The sequence below is a fragment of the Tarenaya hassleriana genome, unplaced genomic scaffold (assembly GCF_000463585.1).
Source record: "Tarenaya hassleriana unplaced genomic scaffold, ASM46358v1 Cleome10, whole genome shotgun sequence".
Classification (NCBI taxonomy): domain Eukaryota; kingdom Viridiplantae; phylum Streptophyta; class Magnoliopsida; order Brassicales; family Cleomaceae; genus Tarenaya; species Tarenaya hassleriana.
Genome location: NW_010960188.1, coordinates 605,600 through 622,153, shown reverse-complemented (window position 1 = coordinate 622,153; position 16,554 = coordinate 605,600). Strand labels below are relative to the sequence as shown.

At 38.5% G+C, this 16,554-nt stretch overlaps 3 protein-coding genes and 1 non-coding gene across 4 annotated transcripts in view; 2 read left to right on the top strand and 2 right to left on the bottom strand.

Annotated features, from left to right (window-relative positions):
- The window catches only part of LOC104827580 (formin-like protein 6), a 3,859-nt gene extending 615 nt beyond the window's left edge, over positions 1–3,244 (bottom strand). Inside the window, 5 exon segments of the mRNA XM_010560774.1 lie at position 1; positions 4–597; positions 687–928; positions 1,352–1,551; positions 1,647–3,244. The exon segment at position 1 is cut by the window's left edge and continues 615 nt beyond it. Coding sequence (XP_010559076.1) covers position 1; positions 4–597; positions 687–928; positions 1,352–1,551; positions 1,647–3,163 — 2,554 coding nt within the window. The 5' untranslated portion in view covers positions 3,164–3,244.
- A 2,456-nt stretch (positions 3,245–5,700) lies between these two features.
- On the bottom strand, positions 5,701–5,772 carry TRNAM-CAU. Its single transcript has one exon. It is a non-coding gene; the product is annotated as a tRNA-Met (tRNA).
- Positions 5,773–7,047: 1,275 nt separating this feature from the next.
- On the top strand, positions 7,048–8,117 carry LOC104827570 (zinc finger protein AZF1-like). The gene is given in 2 exon segments (XM_010560761.1): positions 7,048–7,472; positions 7,474–8,117. Coding segments are annotated over 2 exon segments (759 nt in total). The 5' UTR covers positions 7,048–7,227; the 3' UTR covers positions 7,988–8,117.
- A 999-nt stretch (positions 8,118–9,116) lies between these two features.
- LOC104827564 (LOB domain-containing protein 37-like) lies at positions 9,117–10,262 on the top strand. Its single transcript, XM_010560748.2, has 2 exons — positions 9,117–9,442; positions 9,526–10,262. Exons 1-2 carry the CDS (start codon positions 9,259–9,261, stop codon positions 10,077–10,079), a joined length of 738 nt encoding a protein of 245 aa, XP_010559050.1. The 5' UTR covers positions 9,117–9,258; the 3' UTR covers positions 10,080–10,262.
- The last annotated feature ends 6,292 nt before the right edge of the window (positions 10,263–16,554 follow it).

The window sequence follows — 16,554 nt, the reverse complement described above, 5'->3', positions numbered from 1 at the left end:
AGCTTCCTCTTTCCCTGCATCCCCATGGAAGTACTCTGTCACTTCCTTCACCAACGTTAACGCCCTTCTTTCATCTCCTTTTATGCTACCGATCTCTTCCTCTGCTTCTTTGAGGAACTTCTTCATGGATTCAAAGAACTTCTTCCCCTGTTTTGTTTCGGATTTCTCGTATTGCATAACCGACCGCACCTTCTCCAGACCCATCTCGAGCTTCGAGACGTAACTGCTCAGAACATCAAAGTCCATCCCCGCTGCCTTTTTCACATTGCCCAGATCTCTACTGAGTCCTGCCACTACTTGTAATCCTTGCTTTCTGAAATCGTCTTCTTTCACGTGTGACTCTTTGCTCTGGAGGAGGCTCTTGTTTGTGGAGTCGGGAGGCATACCTTCCGATCTGGTGATTTCTTGGACCACAAAATGGAGCAACGTGGTCTTCCCGTCAGCACCCTTTACGTCCACGAGCTTTAAAAGGGTATCGAGTTTGAAGGCTTTTGCATCTCCGCGATTAGTTCCCACGTTCATTCTGTTTCCTGCTCTCAGAACAGCCTCCAGGAGTTTGAGGAATAGCCTGCTGTTCTTTAGCTCCTTGCTTGCATCCTGAAAAGCATGAAATACACCGGGACGAATTTAGACTTGAGTAGAAAAGACTTTTTTGCATGATGGAAAACGTGGAATCGGAGGAATACCTCTAGTATCTGGAAAGAGTTCCTCAGATATTTCACCTCCGCATCGAAGTTGGCCCTATACAACATTGATTCGACCCTTTTGAAGGCAAAGGGTATATCGAGAATGGTTTTAAGGAACTTTTCAGCCGTTCCTAGTTTCGAAGCATCACCAGAGTAATCTCGAAGTTTTATCTCTTCCTCTTTGGTCGGAGCCATCTTCACCAATGTTTCTAAAAGCTCGACACCTAAGCTATCGGCATTACCTGTTACAACATCACCATTGGGATAATCAAGAAACATGCCGACACAAACTAGAGGTCCAGGTCAAGATATCTGTAAAACTCTCGGGGAACAAAAACATCATCCCAGAATGATGCATGCGAGATCACTGCTCAATGGCATATTTTTAAGGTTGTCTATTAGACATTTTTCCCATAAAATTACAGAACAGACTCTTCTTCCTATCAATGGGTTGTATCCTAAATCTTGTTAGCAAAAGAGATCGCCCATGACCCAAGAAACCAGCTGATTGAAATGACCAGAGGCGCTCACTAACCCTGAGATATAATAGATCTTTCACTAACTCAAGAACAGGTTCTGATCGCATTTAGGATTCCCGGAATATACAAATGAAATGTTATTCCACTCTATGATAAACCCAGAGAGAGAGAGAGAAAATCACATACCATCCAGCAAGGCTTCGGACACCTCTTCCCGCGTTACATTCAGAGCTCTGAGAAGAATGGCAATGTTCTGTGACTTCTTGGGATCTAATACTCTGTTCTCATTCTCAACCGCGGGCAACACCGATCTTCGTACGCTTTCTTTCGGCGCTGAATTTGCCGAGTTGCAACCAAATAGATGTTCCATCCTATCCTCGTTCAATCTGTGTCATACGGTAAGGTTAAAACGCTGTTGAAAAACACCAAAAATTCAAGGGCATTGTATACAGCCTGGTAGAAAGAAAGGTGTGATACTCACTGAAATGAGCTTGACTTGAGCTGGTCCCAGACCGTCGCTCGATCCGAGCTCGCACGCACTTTGTCCCAGTGGAGAGGCTTTAACCTCGGTCTCCCCGAGTCAGTTTCTGTATCTCCAGTCTTTTCCGATGAACCACCTGATTTACTATTAACCTCTTCGACTGGCTTGGATTTGGGACTAGGGGTCCTGAACTCCTGTTTCTTCAAAGGTTCTGACGTTGTCGAAGTTATCTGGAAATCTGCCGGCCTCTTTTGAAGAGTAGTAGGCGGTGGAGGCGGTGGCGGCGGCGGCGGAGGAGGAGGAGGAGGAGGCGGCGGTGGATGAGGAAGGGCTCCAGCCCTGAGAGGGGGCCTACCCTGGTTTATTTCTTGAAGCGTCGCCCTATTCGGTGGCGGAGGTGGCGGCGAAAACTTAGGCCTGCTCGACGAATAGGGAAGGTCTTGCCTATTATTTTCCGGTTGTCGTTGCGGCGGTGGCGGCAACTGTAGAGGTGATTTCTGCTTTATCGATGGAATGATGACGTGTTTCATCTCCGGCGACGACAAAGCAGCTGTTCCGGCCGTCGCGCCTCCTGTTGCTAACCACGACCTAGGAGAGGTTCTTTTCGACTGAGGAACCGAGCCGACAGAATGGCCATTGCTGTTGGCGGAGCGAGCAAATGGCGTGTAGTAACCGTCATCGCTACTGATCGTGGATCCGTGCGGCGTGTAAAACGCAGTGCCGCGGCTCTCCTCGTCGGAAGATGAATGTGACGGAGATAGAGACGTAGCCGACGGAGAATTCGCAGACGGTGTAGGCTTGGCTAATGGCGGAAGTGGCTGAAGCTCCGGACTCGGCCGATACCGATCTGATCGCTTCACCGAATTCAGCTTCCGGTACGGCGACGCATTGACCGTTCCGTTGCTTCCGCCATTCGACTCCCCAGCCGATAATCGGCTCGGCTCAACTGTTCCTATATAGAGAAAACTCGACGTCGGTGGTATCGGATCTTCCTGAAACCTATGTGAACCGCCATCAACGCCTCCATTGACGAGCTTCTGAGTGTCGCTAGCGTGCTTCACTTTGTGTCGGTACAAGAAAAAAGCCAGAGCAGAGAGCATACCGAGCGTGACAACCCCAACGGATATGGCGATCGCTACTTTCTTCCCTGATTTCGCCGGCTCAGCAGCTGCCGGAATCGGCAATCCGCCATCGGAAGCAACGGAAGCTGGCGGGGGGGGGGGTGGAGGAGATTGGCTCTGGTAAGGCGTGGACGGTACCTCCGGAAAGAAAGGGTGGTCGGGGACGTCGGGAGTCGCCGGAGTAGATGGCTGCGACTCGGAAGCCGGCGGCGGAATAGAAGTCCCCGGAAAAAGGGGCTGATGCAGAATTCTCCGGTGAGCCTCCGCAACTTCAGTACCAAATCGGAATGCCTTGACACCTCCGCTTCCAGCTACAAAAATGGGGAAGGATAACGGCAATAGAAAGATGGAGAAGAGGGAGAGGGAGACGAAGCGGCTGGGGCGAGGGGCTCTCATGGCGAATCTTGATTAACCGCTCCACAAATTTTCTCTCTCTCTAAATTCATCTTCTTCGTGCTTTTTTTTTCTTCTTTGTTTTCGCCTGACGTTGCTTTTCTTTTTATTCGTCTTGCGTGGGAAGATAATAAACAAATGTTTGGGGAAATCGGGCCGATGACGCTGACGTCAGCAGTTTCCGGCTTCCGTGGCTCTTAATTGCCACTTAATTATTTGGAAATTCACGCCGTTCTCATCAGTTTTACCAAAAAAAAATTACTCATTTAAATCCTTATATGAAATGCAATATTTTATTTCAATTGCAAAAAATACTCCCTCCATTTAATTTTATAATAATTTTTGTTTAAAAATAAATAACGTTTAAGATTTTTCATGAACCTTTCTATATTTTTCCAAATTTACCCTTTATTAATAATACTTAAATACTTTAAGATAATAATTCTCAACACAAGGGTATTTTAGACAAATGAAGGGAGTATATGGTAAAATTATATGGAGGGAGTATATGGTAAAATTTTATCCTTTTTATTTCATAAATGCTGCGAATTATATACCGATTGAAATGGACAAGCTACAAAATCATGTCGATTATTTTTGCAATTACTGTATATAATAAAGTTTAGTGTATTGCCTATAGTGTAGACACGCACTTTCGAAGAAACAACCAAAGCCCGAATTATACGTTTGCAAAATGACATGAACAAACAGTAAGAGACAACCTTATCCCCAGCTTTGGAGATTTCGACCCATGCAAATGAATGCGTTCTTGGTTATATTTCATACAATTTCTGTTGATAATGACAATATTCAAGATTCCATTATGCAAATAAATAATAGTAATGTTTTTTCTTCCTTTTATGTCGGCATGAGGCTTGTCACGTTATGTTTGAAGAAATCTACTGTTACTTATATTAGAGGGAAAAAAAATCCCTTGTAATTAAACAACTTCACGCTCGAAAACTTCGCAATCAACTTTAATGACACGAAATATATTGGACTCTTCGCCCAGCGATATCAAAGAAGAACGAACGCCACGTGTTGTGCCACTCGGAAAGACGGATATGCCCTTACATATATATACACACACACACACACATATATATGTAATATACATGAGACGCAAATCACTTGGGGTTGATATTCGTTTGGTTTGATTCTCGTTGGTCGAAACGCACCCACGAAAGGCTATTTTATTGTTTTAGGCAAAAATGTTTTTTAATATTTTTTAAAAAAGGTAATTTCCATGTTTTGATGTTAGAATAAGTATATTATACAAGGAAGTCCCTGTGTTTTTAAGGACATAATTCAAAATTTTATTTGTAGTTCTATAATTGCCTGTGAGTGAATTTTTTTTTTTTTTACATAAAATAGTCTTAAATGTATAATGATAACGACAAATTTATAACAAATTTTGTTTATGAATATATTAGTTAGAAAGAAACCTAAATGAAAACGATACATGTAGTTTTGGAATAAAGCGGGATGAAAAAGGGTAAACTAAACACCAGCTTTTCCTTTTTTTATCTTTTTAATTTTTAGAGGAGTGAGGAAGTGCGAGTTATGATCCGCTGACTCGCAGTCTACCGTACGATACTACGGCAGCAATCTCACAGCGGCACACACGCTACATCGCATTCACACGATACACTCCGACAATAGAAAGATCAACAGCATTATAACAAATATTCTTTCATACCAAGTCATATTTATTTTTGCTTTTCTTCCGGTCCACGTAATCATTAACGCCTCACAACAATTATATTTTTCGGAAAGTTCAAAATAATAATTTTATTTTATCCATTGTTTAATGTGATCCATATCCCATAGACTATAGTATAAATTAATATAGAAAACAAAAAAAAAATCAAATTGTACATATCTTATATTTTGTGATTTAATTAACAAAAAAAAAAGGAAAAGAAAATAGCAGCAGAATTGAGGAGGGACAATAGGTCGTATGGGCCATTGTTGTGGGATCCAAATCTTTGACTGTAACAGATATATATAAAAAGGAAAATACCATAATCTTTTCCATTTTGTTTATGTAATTAAAAACAATAAGCGAGGCGTAATCATGATTAAGTGTTGGAGAAATCTGTGTTAGGGTTGTCATAATCATGAAAGGATTATTCAAAACTTTCAAAGCAATTAAAGAATCCCACTTCACCATATTATCATGCACTCAGAGTCCACATGAAAATACTTGCAAACATTATTTATATTTCGCATGAAAGCGTAAAAGGGTCCCATTGCGGAAAGGAAATTACTATGTGAATGATTGGGTTTGGTATTCGAATCTCACCATATCTAATCATTTTGATTGAAATGCATAACGACGATTCCCGATTTGAAATGGGCCAACACGTAAGCCCAATAACTTCCGAAATCGAAATGGACCCCACATATTTCCTGGGATATGGGGGCCCATGACATTTGTTCCTGTCAATGTTTATTTTTCCGCGAAGAAAAAACAAAGAATTGTTTTTAAAAAAAAAGGCAACACAGAAAGAAAAAGAGATGTACGGAAGCCACTCTAATATCAGAGCCTGGTTTCGATCCAGGGACCTGTGGGTTATGGGCCCACCACGCTTCCGCTGCGCCACTCTGATTTTGTTGAGAATTTTAATATTATATCTTTATTTATCCTGTAATATTTGACTTGGGCTTTCTCCTAAATGGGCTAACATAGGTCCATGAGATCCTGCTTTGATTTTGATGCTTCGTTGGAGCCGACACTTCATCATATTCACACAAATTCCTATTTTTAATTCCTTCGACATATTTTCTTCACTTTTTGTACTTTGAATTGTTTACAAATCATTAATCATTCGAACGGTTTGTAGTTGACTATAATGTTAACCCTAGGTCAATAATGGTTGTAATTTGATAGACCGCAAAAAACCCGACCTTCTTAAAAAAAAAAGACTTTTTAATAACCAAATACAGATTAATATACAATTTTCGCCATAATTAAACATGTTGTGGTTGGAGTGCGATGGACAATTTTTACACAGTTTTATATATATTTTGAGCAATTGTTATTAATTTTAAAAAATATATACTTCCAGTAAATAACACATCAAATTAATATACATAATACATCCAACAAAGAATCTTTGTATATTTTCCAACAAAGAAGGTCGACCCGATTATCCCCTTCTGCTTCATTATACTTTTTTTTCTTTTTGATAATGTTTTTTTAATTAAAAAAAATGAAAGTTAGAGAAATGACGGACACTGTTTGAGACGGTGATGTGGTTAGCGGTCACCGTCGAGTCTCCTCTTCAAGTCTCCGCCAAATTCCAACCAATGATAAGACGCCACGTTGCTCAACTGAGGGAGTCCAGTTGGTGCAGCGGCCAATGGTGTTGCGCCAACTCAGCGTAGACCTAAGCGTCACAGGCTAACAAGATTCTCCCACAGAGTGGCCGAACCCTTTTTTAGAAGCCAATTGCCCAGAGTATCATTTTTCACTTTTATTATAATCATTAATATAATCACGATTTTAATTTTATGTATTAATAGAATATAATAAATTATAAGTAACGTGTGTGTGTCAATGATGCAAGTATTTGAAATGGTTCTACTTATGATCATAACACATGGCTATAATTGGTAAAAAACTTGATGATTAAGAAGGATCATAACTTGTAATTTGAAATGCTTAATATGCGCTATATAGTAACTTATGAGTAAAGACTTTGATCATATTTTCAAGTGGGCTGCATTGACATTGACATGGTAAACAATTTCTATTATATGCATTATTATATATTCCGCCGTAATATTAAAAAAAAAACAAATAAAAAATAGAGAGATTATAGAAGAAAGGGTTGAAGAAATCACAGTGGAGCGCCACTTGAACACTTAATTAGAGACCACGTTCCATTCCCACAGACGGGAACCAAAATATCCCTTTGAAAATTTCCTCGACTAATTTTTATTACAACACAAGACGTGCTCCCACACATACACATACACACACACACAGCTCACTCCACTCTTCGTCCTCCTCCGTATCTCTCTATATACACGCAAATCTCTCGATTCCATCTCAGAAAGCTATGGCCCTAGACACCCTCAATTCTCCGACGTCCGCCGCCGCCGCCGCGGCTGCTCCCCCGCTTCTCCGCCGCCGCGACGACCCAGAGGCGGAGGATCTAGAGCCGTGGACAAAGAGGAAACGCACGAAACGACAGAGTCTGGAACATCCGGATCCAACCAATAACCCGCCTTCCGAGGAAGAGTATCTTGCGCTCTGTCTCCTCATGCTCGCTCGTGGCTCCCCCCCCGACACGTGTCCTCCTCCGCCTCAAGTGTACGGTCTGTGGGAAGACGTTCCCCTCTTATCAGGCCTTAGGCGGTCACAAGACCAGTCATCGCAAACCCACGTGTCAAACCGCTCCTGGAACCGAAGACCGGTCTAACGGTAACAGTAACGGTATCAGCAACAGCAGCAACATTACGGTCGGCGGTGGTCAGAGTGGACGGACTCATACGTGTTCGATATGTTTCAAGACTTTTCCGTCGGGTCAAGCTTTGGGTGGACACAAGCGTTGCCATTACGACGGCAGTAACGTTAACGTTAACGTTAACGGTATCAGCAATAACGGCAACGGCGTTGACGTGGTCAGCGGCGAAGTCGATGGGGATGAGAGATGGTCATCGGAAGGGGACAAAGAAGAATTGACCGCGAGCCACCGTGTCTTTGATCTGAATTTGCCGGCGGATCAATATTTGGAGGCGGCGGAGAAGGTTTTTACCGGCGAAGATCCACTTGGAAAAAGTCAACTCTCCGGCAAAGAGGTTCGCCATGGACACTGAAGATAATTATATGGTTGTTGGAGCTTTTGTAATGAAAATGATGGGAGTGGACTTGGATTATCTTATAGATATAATATTTTTAAAATAATTGATATTCCAAAGAGAAAAATATTTTTTTAGGCATATAAAATTGTTTTGGTCATGTTATTAAAGTACAAGTATATCAGTTAGTAGTGTATATAAACCAGTTACCTTCCTTCCCCACTACTGTCTGGTGTCTATTCAATAATATTAAACCTGGCATGTGGTTATGTTGCCGATGTATAGAGCTTCAAAATACCTAATTGTTTATTGGGTTTTTTTTTTTGCTGAACTATTTCATAACGCAATGGGTCGACTTCATTGGGCTTTTATATACTAATGGGACAAACAAATCAAACCACCGATTGCACTTTGTCCGGCCTCTCCTGCATCCATGGCCTATGTTGTTTTTTTCGTACAAATTTATATTGTCAGCATTACACAGAAATGATAAACTTGGGATATCTATAAATAGATTGTTTCATCATATCCATGACCCATTAGAAAAGTATATAATTGAAATTATTTGTAAAGACTAATTAGATACGAAAACATCAAAATTTAACCAACATTTGTTTGTAGCATACATGAAATTTATGATTCCACGTGCATCATCTCCAAGAACTCCATAGACCACGGAGCATTTTTGACATCGAGTGATATCTACTCCACGCATCGTTAAAGATGGAAAGTTTACGGCATTATCCAACGGTTGAGGAGCCACGGCTGCACCCATCACCTTGGAATCTCTCTCTCTCTCTCTCCAGTCGACATTATTACATATTTCACTTGGAAAAAAAACACCACTAACAGTACAGTCAACATAAATTAAACTCTGTTATGTCTTGTCCCATTGGGGTCAGTATGAACCATAATTTTGTACAGCCGAGAATTTGGAGGGTACTTCAATTTGATTTTCTTTTTATTTAAAAAAAACGAATTATACGACGGTGGCTAGCGTCACGCCGTATATGTGTTTGTTCTAACGTATTTATTATCCAAAATATAAATAAATAAAAGGCAACATGACTAATTCTTTTTTTTTACTCAAATATGGTTTGTTTGTTTATGTGTATATTTATACGTGGGTTGCGCCATCTTCCAAACATTGAATATCTTCTCCTAATTTATCGCAATCTCGCTCTCTCTCTCCAAAGATCTCTTTCTTGCTCCCAAAGCCAACTTACTCACCTCTTCTTCTTTTTCATGTGAACCTCCCGACAACAGACAGAAGCGTGAGATCTTCGAACATGAGTTGCAATGGTTGTCGTGTTCTGCGGAAAGGCTGCAGCGAGAACTGCGTCCTCCGACCGTGTCTTCAGTGGATCAAGACGGCCGACGCTCAGGGCCACGCCACCGTCTTCGTCGCCAAGTTCTTCGGCCGCGCTGGTCTCATGTCCTTCATCTCCGCCGTGCCGGAATCCCAACGGCCTGGTAACTAACTCCCCAGATCTCTGACCGTCTTTTTCACGAGGTCGTTATCCGTCACTGATTTTGAATTATTCTCCGTTACGCAGCTCTGTTTCAGTCTTTGCTCTACGAAGCTTGCGGTAGAACTGTGAATCCGGTGAACGGCGCCGTCGGGCTGTTGTGGACTGGGAATTGGCAAATCTGCCAGCAAGCGGTTGACACCGTGCTCCGCGGTGGTTCGTTGCGGCCGATTCCGGAGCTTCTCACACGCGCCGGCGGTTTCGAAGGTTTTCCGTCGCAGAATTCCGACGAAGCATCCGAGATCTGCACGGAGATGTTGAATCTCCGGCAGGATAGCGACGGAGACCGGAATAATTATCATCACTGCCGATTCTCAAGCTCTAGATCCAGATCAACGGCGTCTCCGCCGAAACGGAAGCGTTTGGAATCAGAGCAACCGTCATCGGGTCTGGATCTCTCTCTCATCCCAAATCTTCCGGTGGCGTGCAAAGAAGAGACACGGCGACCGGAAACGTCATCGATGAACTCTGAAGAGTCCGTGACGACAACCACGACGTCTTCGTTCCGGGGAAACACGGCGGATGAACGGTACGGACACGGCGGAGGAGAAACCGCGAAGTTGCTCAAACTTTTTGTTTGAACGGCGTCGTTTTTCTAGCTTTATCGTCTGATAACTGTAATTTTAATTTTTTTTTCCTCCCCTTCCGTGGATAATTTTAACATTTCACTCCGCCTTGTCTTTTTTTTTTTTGTAAATTAGCGGCGAGTTACACAAAGTAAATCAGTAACAATAATAATGAGTCGGTTTTATTTAATTTCAAAATTTTCTTCAGAAACATTTACGTTATCAACCATCGTATTTGTTTGAACTGATAACCAACGAGGGGATGAAGTCATCATACATACACTTCCATGGGGCAGCGATTCCTCGCGTACGCAATAGTTGCCTTTTTTATTATAATTGTTTTTTTAAATAAAAAAAAAACAAACAGCTTGTGCAGTGTGATATATTAATTTAATATATTGGTACTTATCTTTGTAATGGCCGACATTAATTCCAAGGGTCGCATTACTCGCTTAATCCATCCCCTTAATATTCGTGGTTAAATTTTTGTATACGAACATGTATATATACATATATCATATTACATTTCTAGCCTCTCGGTTATCCCATATTCAGCGAGCATTAAAATGATATGATAGATCCGCATCACTGAAATTGAGGAACCAATAAAATTACTTGCAACGACATACATACATACATACATACATACATACATACATATATACATACATGCATACATGCATACATACAATCTATGAAATGCATGTGGTTGGTTTGCATTGCGCACAGCTTGGAAGGCAAGCGGCTTTTGGGCAACGGGAAGAGCCGTTTCTTCTTCATGGAATCTTCAAAAGCAAGCACGCCGCTTTTTGTTGCAATTAAAAATGAATTATTATTGCAAAATAATAATATACAACTTTAACAAAAAAAAATATACAAGTTTTTTTTACTCTCTACATTTTTTTTTCAAACATGGCCTTTTCAATGAGTTTTTATGTCTGTGTTATTATATTCGCATATACGTACACATATACAGATGGGTGATGATAAAAATAAAATAAAATTGTGGGGCTTGGTAGATATTATATGGTGGGACCCATGAGAAGCATTATCCTTTTTCGGCCAACCATAGAATGGCAAGCAAAAGGATGTGGTCCACGTCAGCCTCACCACCTTATTAATTGGCTTTCTGTCCAATCACAATTTTTCACCTATCCACAACAAAACGTCTTTTATTTAAAAAAAAAAGAAATTTATTAGCCACACAATTTTCAATTAAATATATTGAAAATAAACAAAATTTTCCATCTTTTTTTTTTAATTACAGCGGATCCGAAGTTTCTGGGATTGGCTTAGCAAATCTGCTTGTAAGCGTTGTCTCATTCTTTTTTAGATTAATGTGAATACATGGAAGGTTTAATTTTGTGGAAAATATTAATATATTCTTTATGTTTTTTAGAAACACATGAACTGTTTAAGTTTTCTTTCGGTCCATCAATTATCTAATCCACATAACATACTTTTTTTATACGAAATGAAAATAAGATTTTGACAAAAAAAAAAAAAAGAGAGGAAGAAATGGATAAAAGCGACGAGTCGAGTCGCCGCAGTTTTGAGGTGGGGCCCATTTACCGTCACCACCAACTTCTTGGATCTTGGAAGCCCACTTGCCTCCTCGAGACATTTCATTTCAAATTCGTCAATAAACCAATGATGATTAAAAAAAAAATACATATATGATATTATATAATGCGCAGGAAATGCTTAATTTAGATCGAATTTGTTTTTTAATCATCATAGTCAAGCAACCCATGTTTCATTATTATAGCTTTCTAATTTGCCTTTTTTATATTTATATTTTATTTTGGGTTCACTAAGTGTCCCCAAACAAATTTTTGCTTATTAACACTTTACACGCATAGTTTACATATACGCAATTGTGTTTGTGCACTTCATATAACTTTTCTATTGAATTTTCCAAGCTTGTTGGTGCGGATATAGCTACCTATTCTATATAATTAAATTATTTAATCTTTTGATTATTTTTTTCCAAATTAATATATACATATATATATATATATATGACTAATTCCCACGACTTTGCAGAATGTACTAATACCTAATCTATAAAATAAGGTTGGCAACGCTAATTAAGCAAGGGGTCCCAACCCTAAAGGGTGTGATAGGGTCCAGGGATGACGTGGACCATCCAAATCTTAAACTTATTATCAGCATACGGTCTTAAAATATTTAAAACCTAAATAAAAGTTATTGATTGATTTAAACTTTCAATCTCGTCATTAACATGGTTATTGGTCATTGATCTGTCCACACCTATAATGTTGGACAGAAAAATTCATAGATGTTATATATATATATATATATATATATATATATATATATATATATGTGTGTGTGTGTGTGTGTATAATAGGATTAGCTTTTTTTAAAAAAAATGGATTTGGTAATTAGCGTGAAATGATATAAGACAAGTTAATGTTGCTTTTGCCCTTAATGACAGCCATTAAGGTTGTTTGTGAAGCTTCATCCTCGGAGGGTCCAAGAGGCAATATGACCCTTCAACGTTTTTAGTAGTCGTAACCTTCCGCTCCTAATCCACCATATTCCACACGCAAACGTCAGCCGTATATGTATATGCACACACGACAAATCAAGAACTACTTGAGTTGTCGTTTATGGATTCCTTCATGTCGGATTTGATTTAACGTCACATATATCTCTAATTAAGATTTGATAATCCCATCCCATGGGATGATTCATATCTATATCTATACATCTATCTTATCTATATATATATATGTATATATAAAAGCACATGGTATTATAAATCGGGAAAGGTCATGTAAATGTAATAACATTAAATATGTTAGAATCTCCTATTAGATTAGAAATCCGTATTAAACCCCAAACATATTTACAAATTCTAACATAATTTAAAGCATATGTGTTATTTGCAAATTAGCAGATAATTTGAAGAAAAAAAATTACCGAAATATAAATATTGCAAATATTATTTGCAAAGAACATATATGCGGCTTTAACGGTATGCAAGTGGTCAGTTTTATGCGAGTACTTCGTCATGTATAATAAAATATAAGAATTTTCCACAAAATTGAGAATAGACGATGTGTAAGTGCTCTTTACGTTTGATGCTTGACTTAAAGAGTGTAACATTATTATTATTATAGATATACTTAGTGTAATCTGTGTCATAACAAACTAAATAAAATATTATAATTAATATAATGACAATATGATTACAAATCCAAAAAATGGGGTGATCTATTAAGAGGTGGCTAGCGTAATTACTAATTATATATATGTATCAGAGAGTCGAGAATGTTCCAACAGAGGGTATTTTAGTAAATCAACGGAGAAAGAGATAGAGAGAGGGGTTACTCAGGAGTTGCGGAGTCGTAGGATCGAGTCACGTGCCATTCACGTGACTGGTTTCCTGAATCGCGGGAACATTTTCTTGGGTCCCACACGGACAATTGTTTGACTTGGCGGTCACACTCGTATATAGTATGTACACACCAATGCCATCTAATACGTTGAAGGGCCATATTAGGTGTGGCCCAAAAACAGAAGCCCATATAATGGGCTTTTATATTTAGACCCACATTTTATAAATATGGGCCATCCACTAACTTCCCTCTAAGGAGGCCCAGAAACACTCGTTCCTCTTTCCTCGTACGAATTTCCCACGTGGTAAAATTTAATTTGTGAACTTCATTAGGATGTGTAAAAGGGTACATGACTGATTCTATAACAAATTTTTTTTTTTTTTTTTTTTAAAAAAAGGGAATTTTATAGATTCGAGATGTCACACATTGGCCATCATAATTGCTGTTAGTGCCCTTATAATTGAAATAAATCATTTGTTTATTTTCTATTACTAATAAATTAAAGTGGCGATTAATGAATTGGGAAACCCGAGATTCAGGAATTAGTGATCCTTGATTTTCTCGACGTCACACTCTTCCTCTTCTCAAAGTACTAAACAATGACGGTCGCATTCATAAATATAATACATATATGTATTATGTATATATAATCATGCTTTGATTATTATATAAGTTTTTTTAATTATTGAATTATTTTTATCCCACTTTATGATTAGATTAGACAAGTGTGAACGCACACGCACTCCCTATGGAGGAGACAAAACATGACTGCTACGAGCATGACTCTCTGTTCATATGTCTTCCTTCACATTTTGCAAAGTTTACGAACTACGGTTCATAATATAATGTCCCTTATAATAGTTACCGTTTTGTCCTAACTTAATGTGGGATGTGCACAAAATCTACTTCACGTTCAATATTCAAGTTGCGTATTAAAATAATGTAGCGAAAAAGCATATTTTATGAGGTCCAAATAGCATTTATTCCATTCTATCCACTCCACTTCATATCTTATATCTGCGACCATATTATATAAGTGAATATACCAACTTTGACATTTCCACTATACTTTAGCAATATATCCGTTCACTCATAAACTTATTTTTTTATAGCGGAGAACCTCTAAATGCTATTCTTTGAATGCGCTCCTCACTATGTAAACATTTGATCCGAGACCAACTTTTATATATGTGTATTAATTGATTCAAAAATTATATTACTCCCCATCAAAGAGAATCGAACACCCGACTTGAAAGTGGTCACTCATAAACTTATGCTTCATTTAGCAAAACAATATTATGGGTAATAATTTCCGGTGAAGTATAAATCGACCCCTAAGCATTTTGACTTGCGTAAATGATATATTATGGATCCGTTAATGATTCATCAAAATAATATTATACAATAAATGACAACGCAAAATGGCTGACAACAAAGTCGTGTATTATGACTATTATCATAATTTTCCGCTAAAGTGATGTATTAGTTAAAGGATGGAAGAAGAAAAAAATATGCAGACTCGACGTGGATATTTTAATTTGGAAAAGTCGGTCCAAGTATAATTAAAGGGAAACCATGTAATACAATAATTAACATGTAAATAATGTACATTTTTGGTCGTTTGGGGATGGTCCGGTCGGGTGAGATTACGGTGGGATAAGATCCTGTGGACCAGGTTTAGCCTTTGGAATGTTTGAAGCGGCAGCACACCAAAATCTAACGGCTACGATCTCTCCGCCAATGGGACCCACAACGATGCCACCTATTTATTATACGATATTCTGATTCGCTAACCCCTGATTAGTGTGTGATTATCCCCCCATTATCATGCCAAAAGTCTGCTCTCATTATTTATCATATCCACATTTTCGCATTCTTATATTATTCCGTATGTATATTTATTTATTTTAATTTGTTTATGTTGATTTGTTGGTTTGGGTTGCATGTGATTGCAGCTCAGCAAGATATATATATAAGATGTTCCCTTTCCCTGTCATTATTATATCATCATCATGATTATTATGAAGACTTGTATATATCTAAGTCTTTTTTTTTTATAACTAGAATGGTTCCCCGGGCCTTCGACCCGACTACATCCACCCTAGGTCCGGGACCAACCTTTGTATATGGACCATTTTGATCCAGAAATTACATCCCTCCCCATCAGTGGAATCGAACCCATAATCTCGAGGATGACTTTGTCACCTCTCAGCCACTGGACCACCAACTGTTGGGTACACAGTTTTCTAATGCATGAAATATACAATATTGTTTGATATTAATCCATGCGTGGATACACAAGTGTGTGTGTATATATATATATTATAAATTCCAATTTCAGACAAAAAATGGGATGCTTTAATCTAAGCCCATGTATGTTATTCTATTATCGAATTTTTATTATGTGGATGCTGGGTCCAAAATTGAATCTAGTATCTGTCTCGTTTGTGAAATCATCATTTCTTTGTATAAACAAATACGCAGACACCTATATATATATATGGTCACATGCACGCAAATATATACACAGACATAACGTAGATGGAACATGTAAGTGAAGCTTTGCTGGAGCTGTCTGGGGAGGTGGAATATTTTACAGAAACCATTGTAAGGCATTGTTTGGCATGAGCTCCAACAAACTCGTTGGTTTCTGTGATGCGAGATACCTTTATTTATTTATTAAATTAATTCAACTTATAAACAATTATTATATATTATATTTAATTGCATATATGCTGTGTATATAATCATGGCGAATTCCTCTTAGTCTTCTTCATTAGCTGCTTAGCTTAGAAATAAAGCTTACCAGGTTAGTCACGTAATTTTTCGTTCTACAACTAAATTATATTTATTTTTTATGATTTTATCTGTTTATTTGGAATCATATAATGAATTCCTTTGTAAATCAAAATATATTTCGTGTATAGAGTCTTATCGGTTCTATCTATATTATCAACTCAACTTGTCCATTAAATACTTTGTATTAGTCCATTGAAAAGACAACATTGACAATGCGTAACATAATCTGCCGAAACTTTCATTTACGTACTTTATATATATATATATATTGATAGGAAGATATTTTGAGAGCAGAATTAGCATATTGGTGGTTCAAAAAATGC

Bases quoted from the DNA above. Each gene is read 5' to 3' on its own strand.
- LOC104827564 (XM_010560748.2), top strand. From the start codon at position 9,259: ATGAGTTGCAATGGTTGTCGTGTTCTGCGGAAAGGCTGCAGCGAGAAC. The intron at 9,443-9,525 runs GTAACTAACTCC...TCCGTTACGCAG, and splicing joins GCCGGAATCCCAACGGCCTG to CTCTGTTTCAGTCTTTGCTC.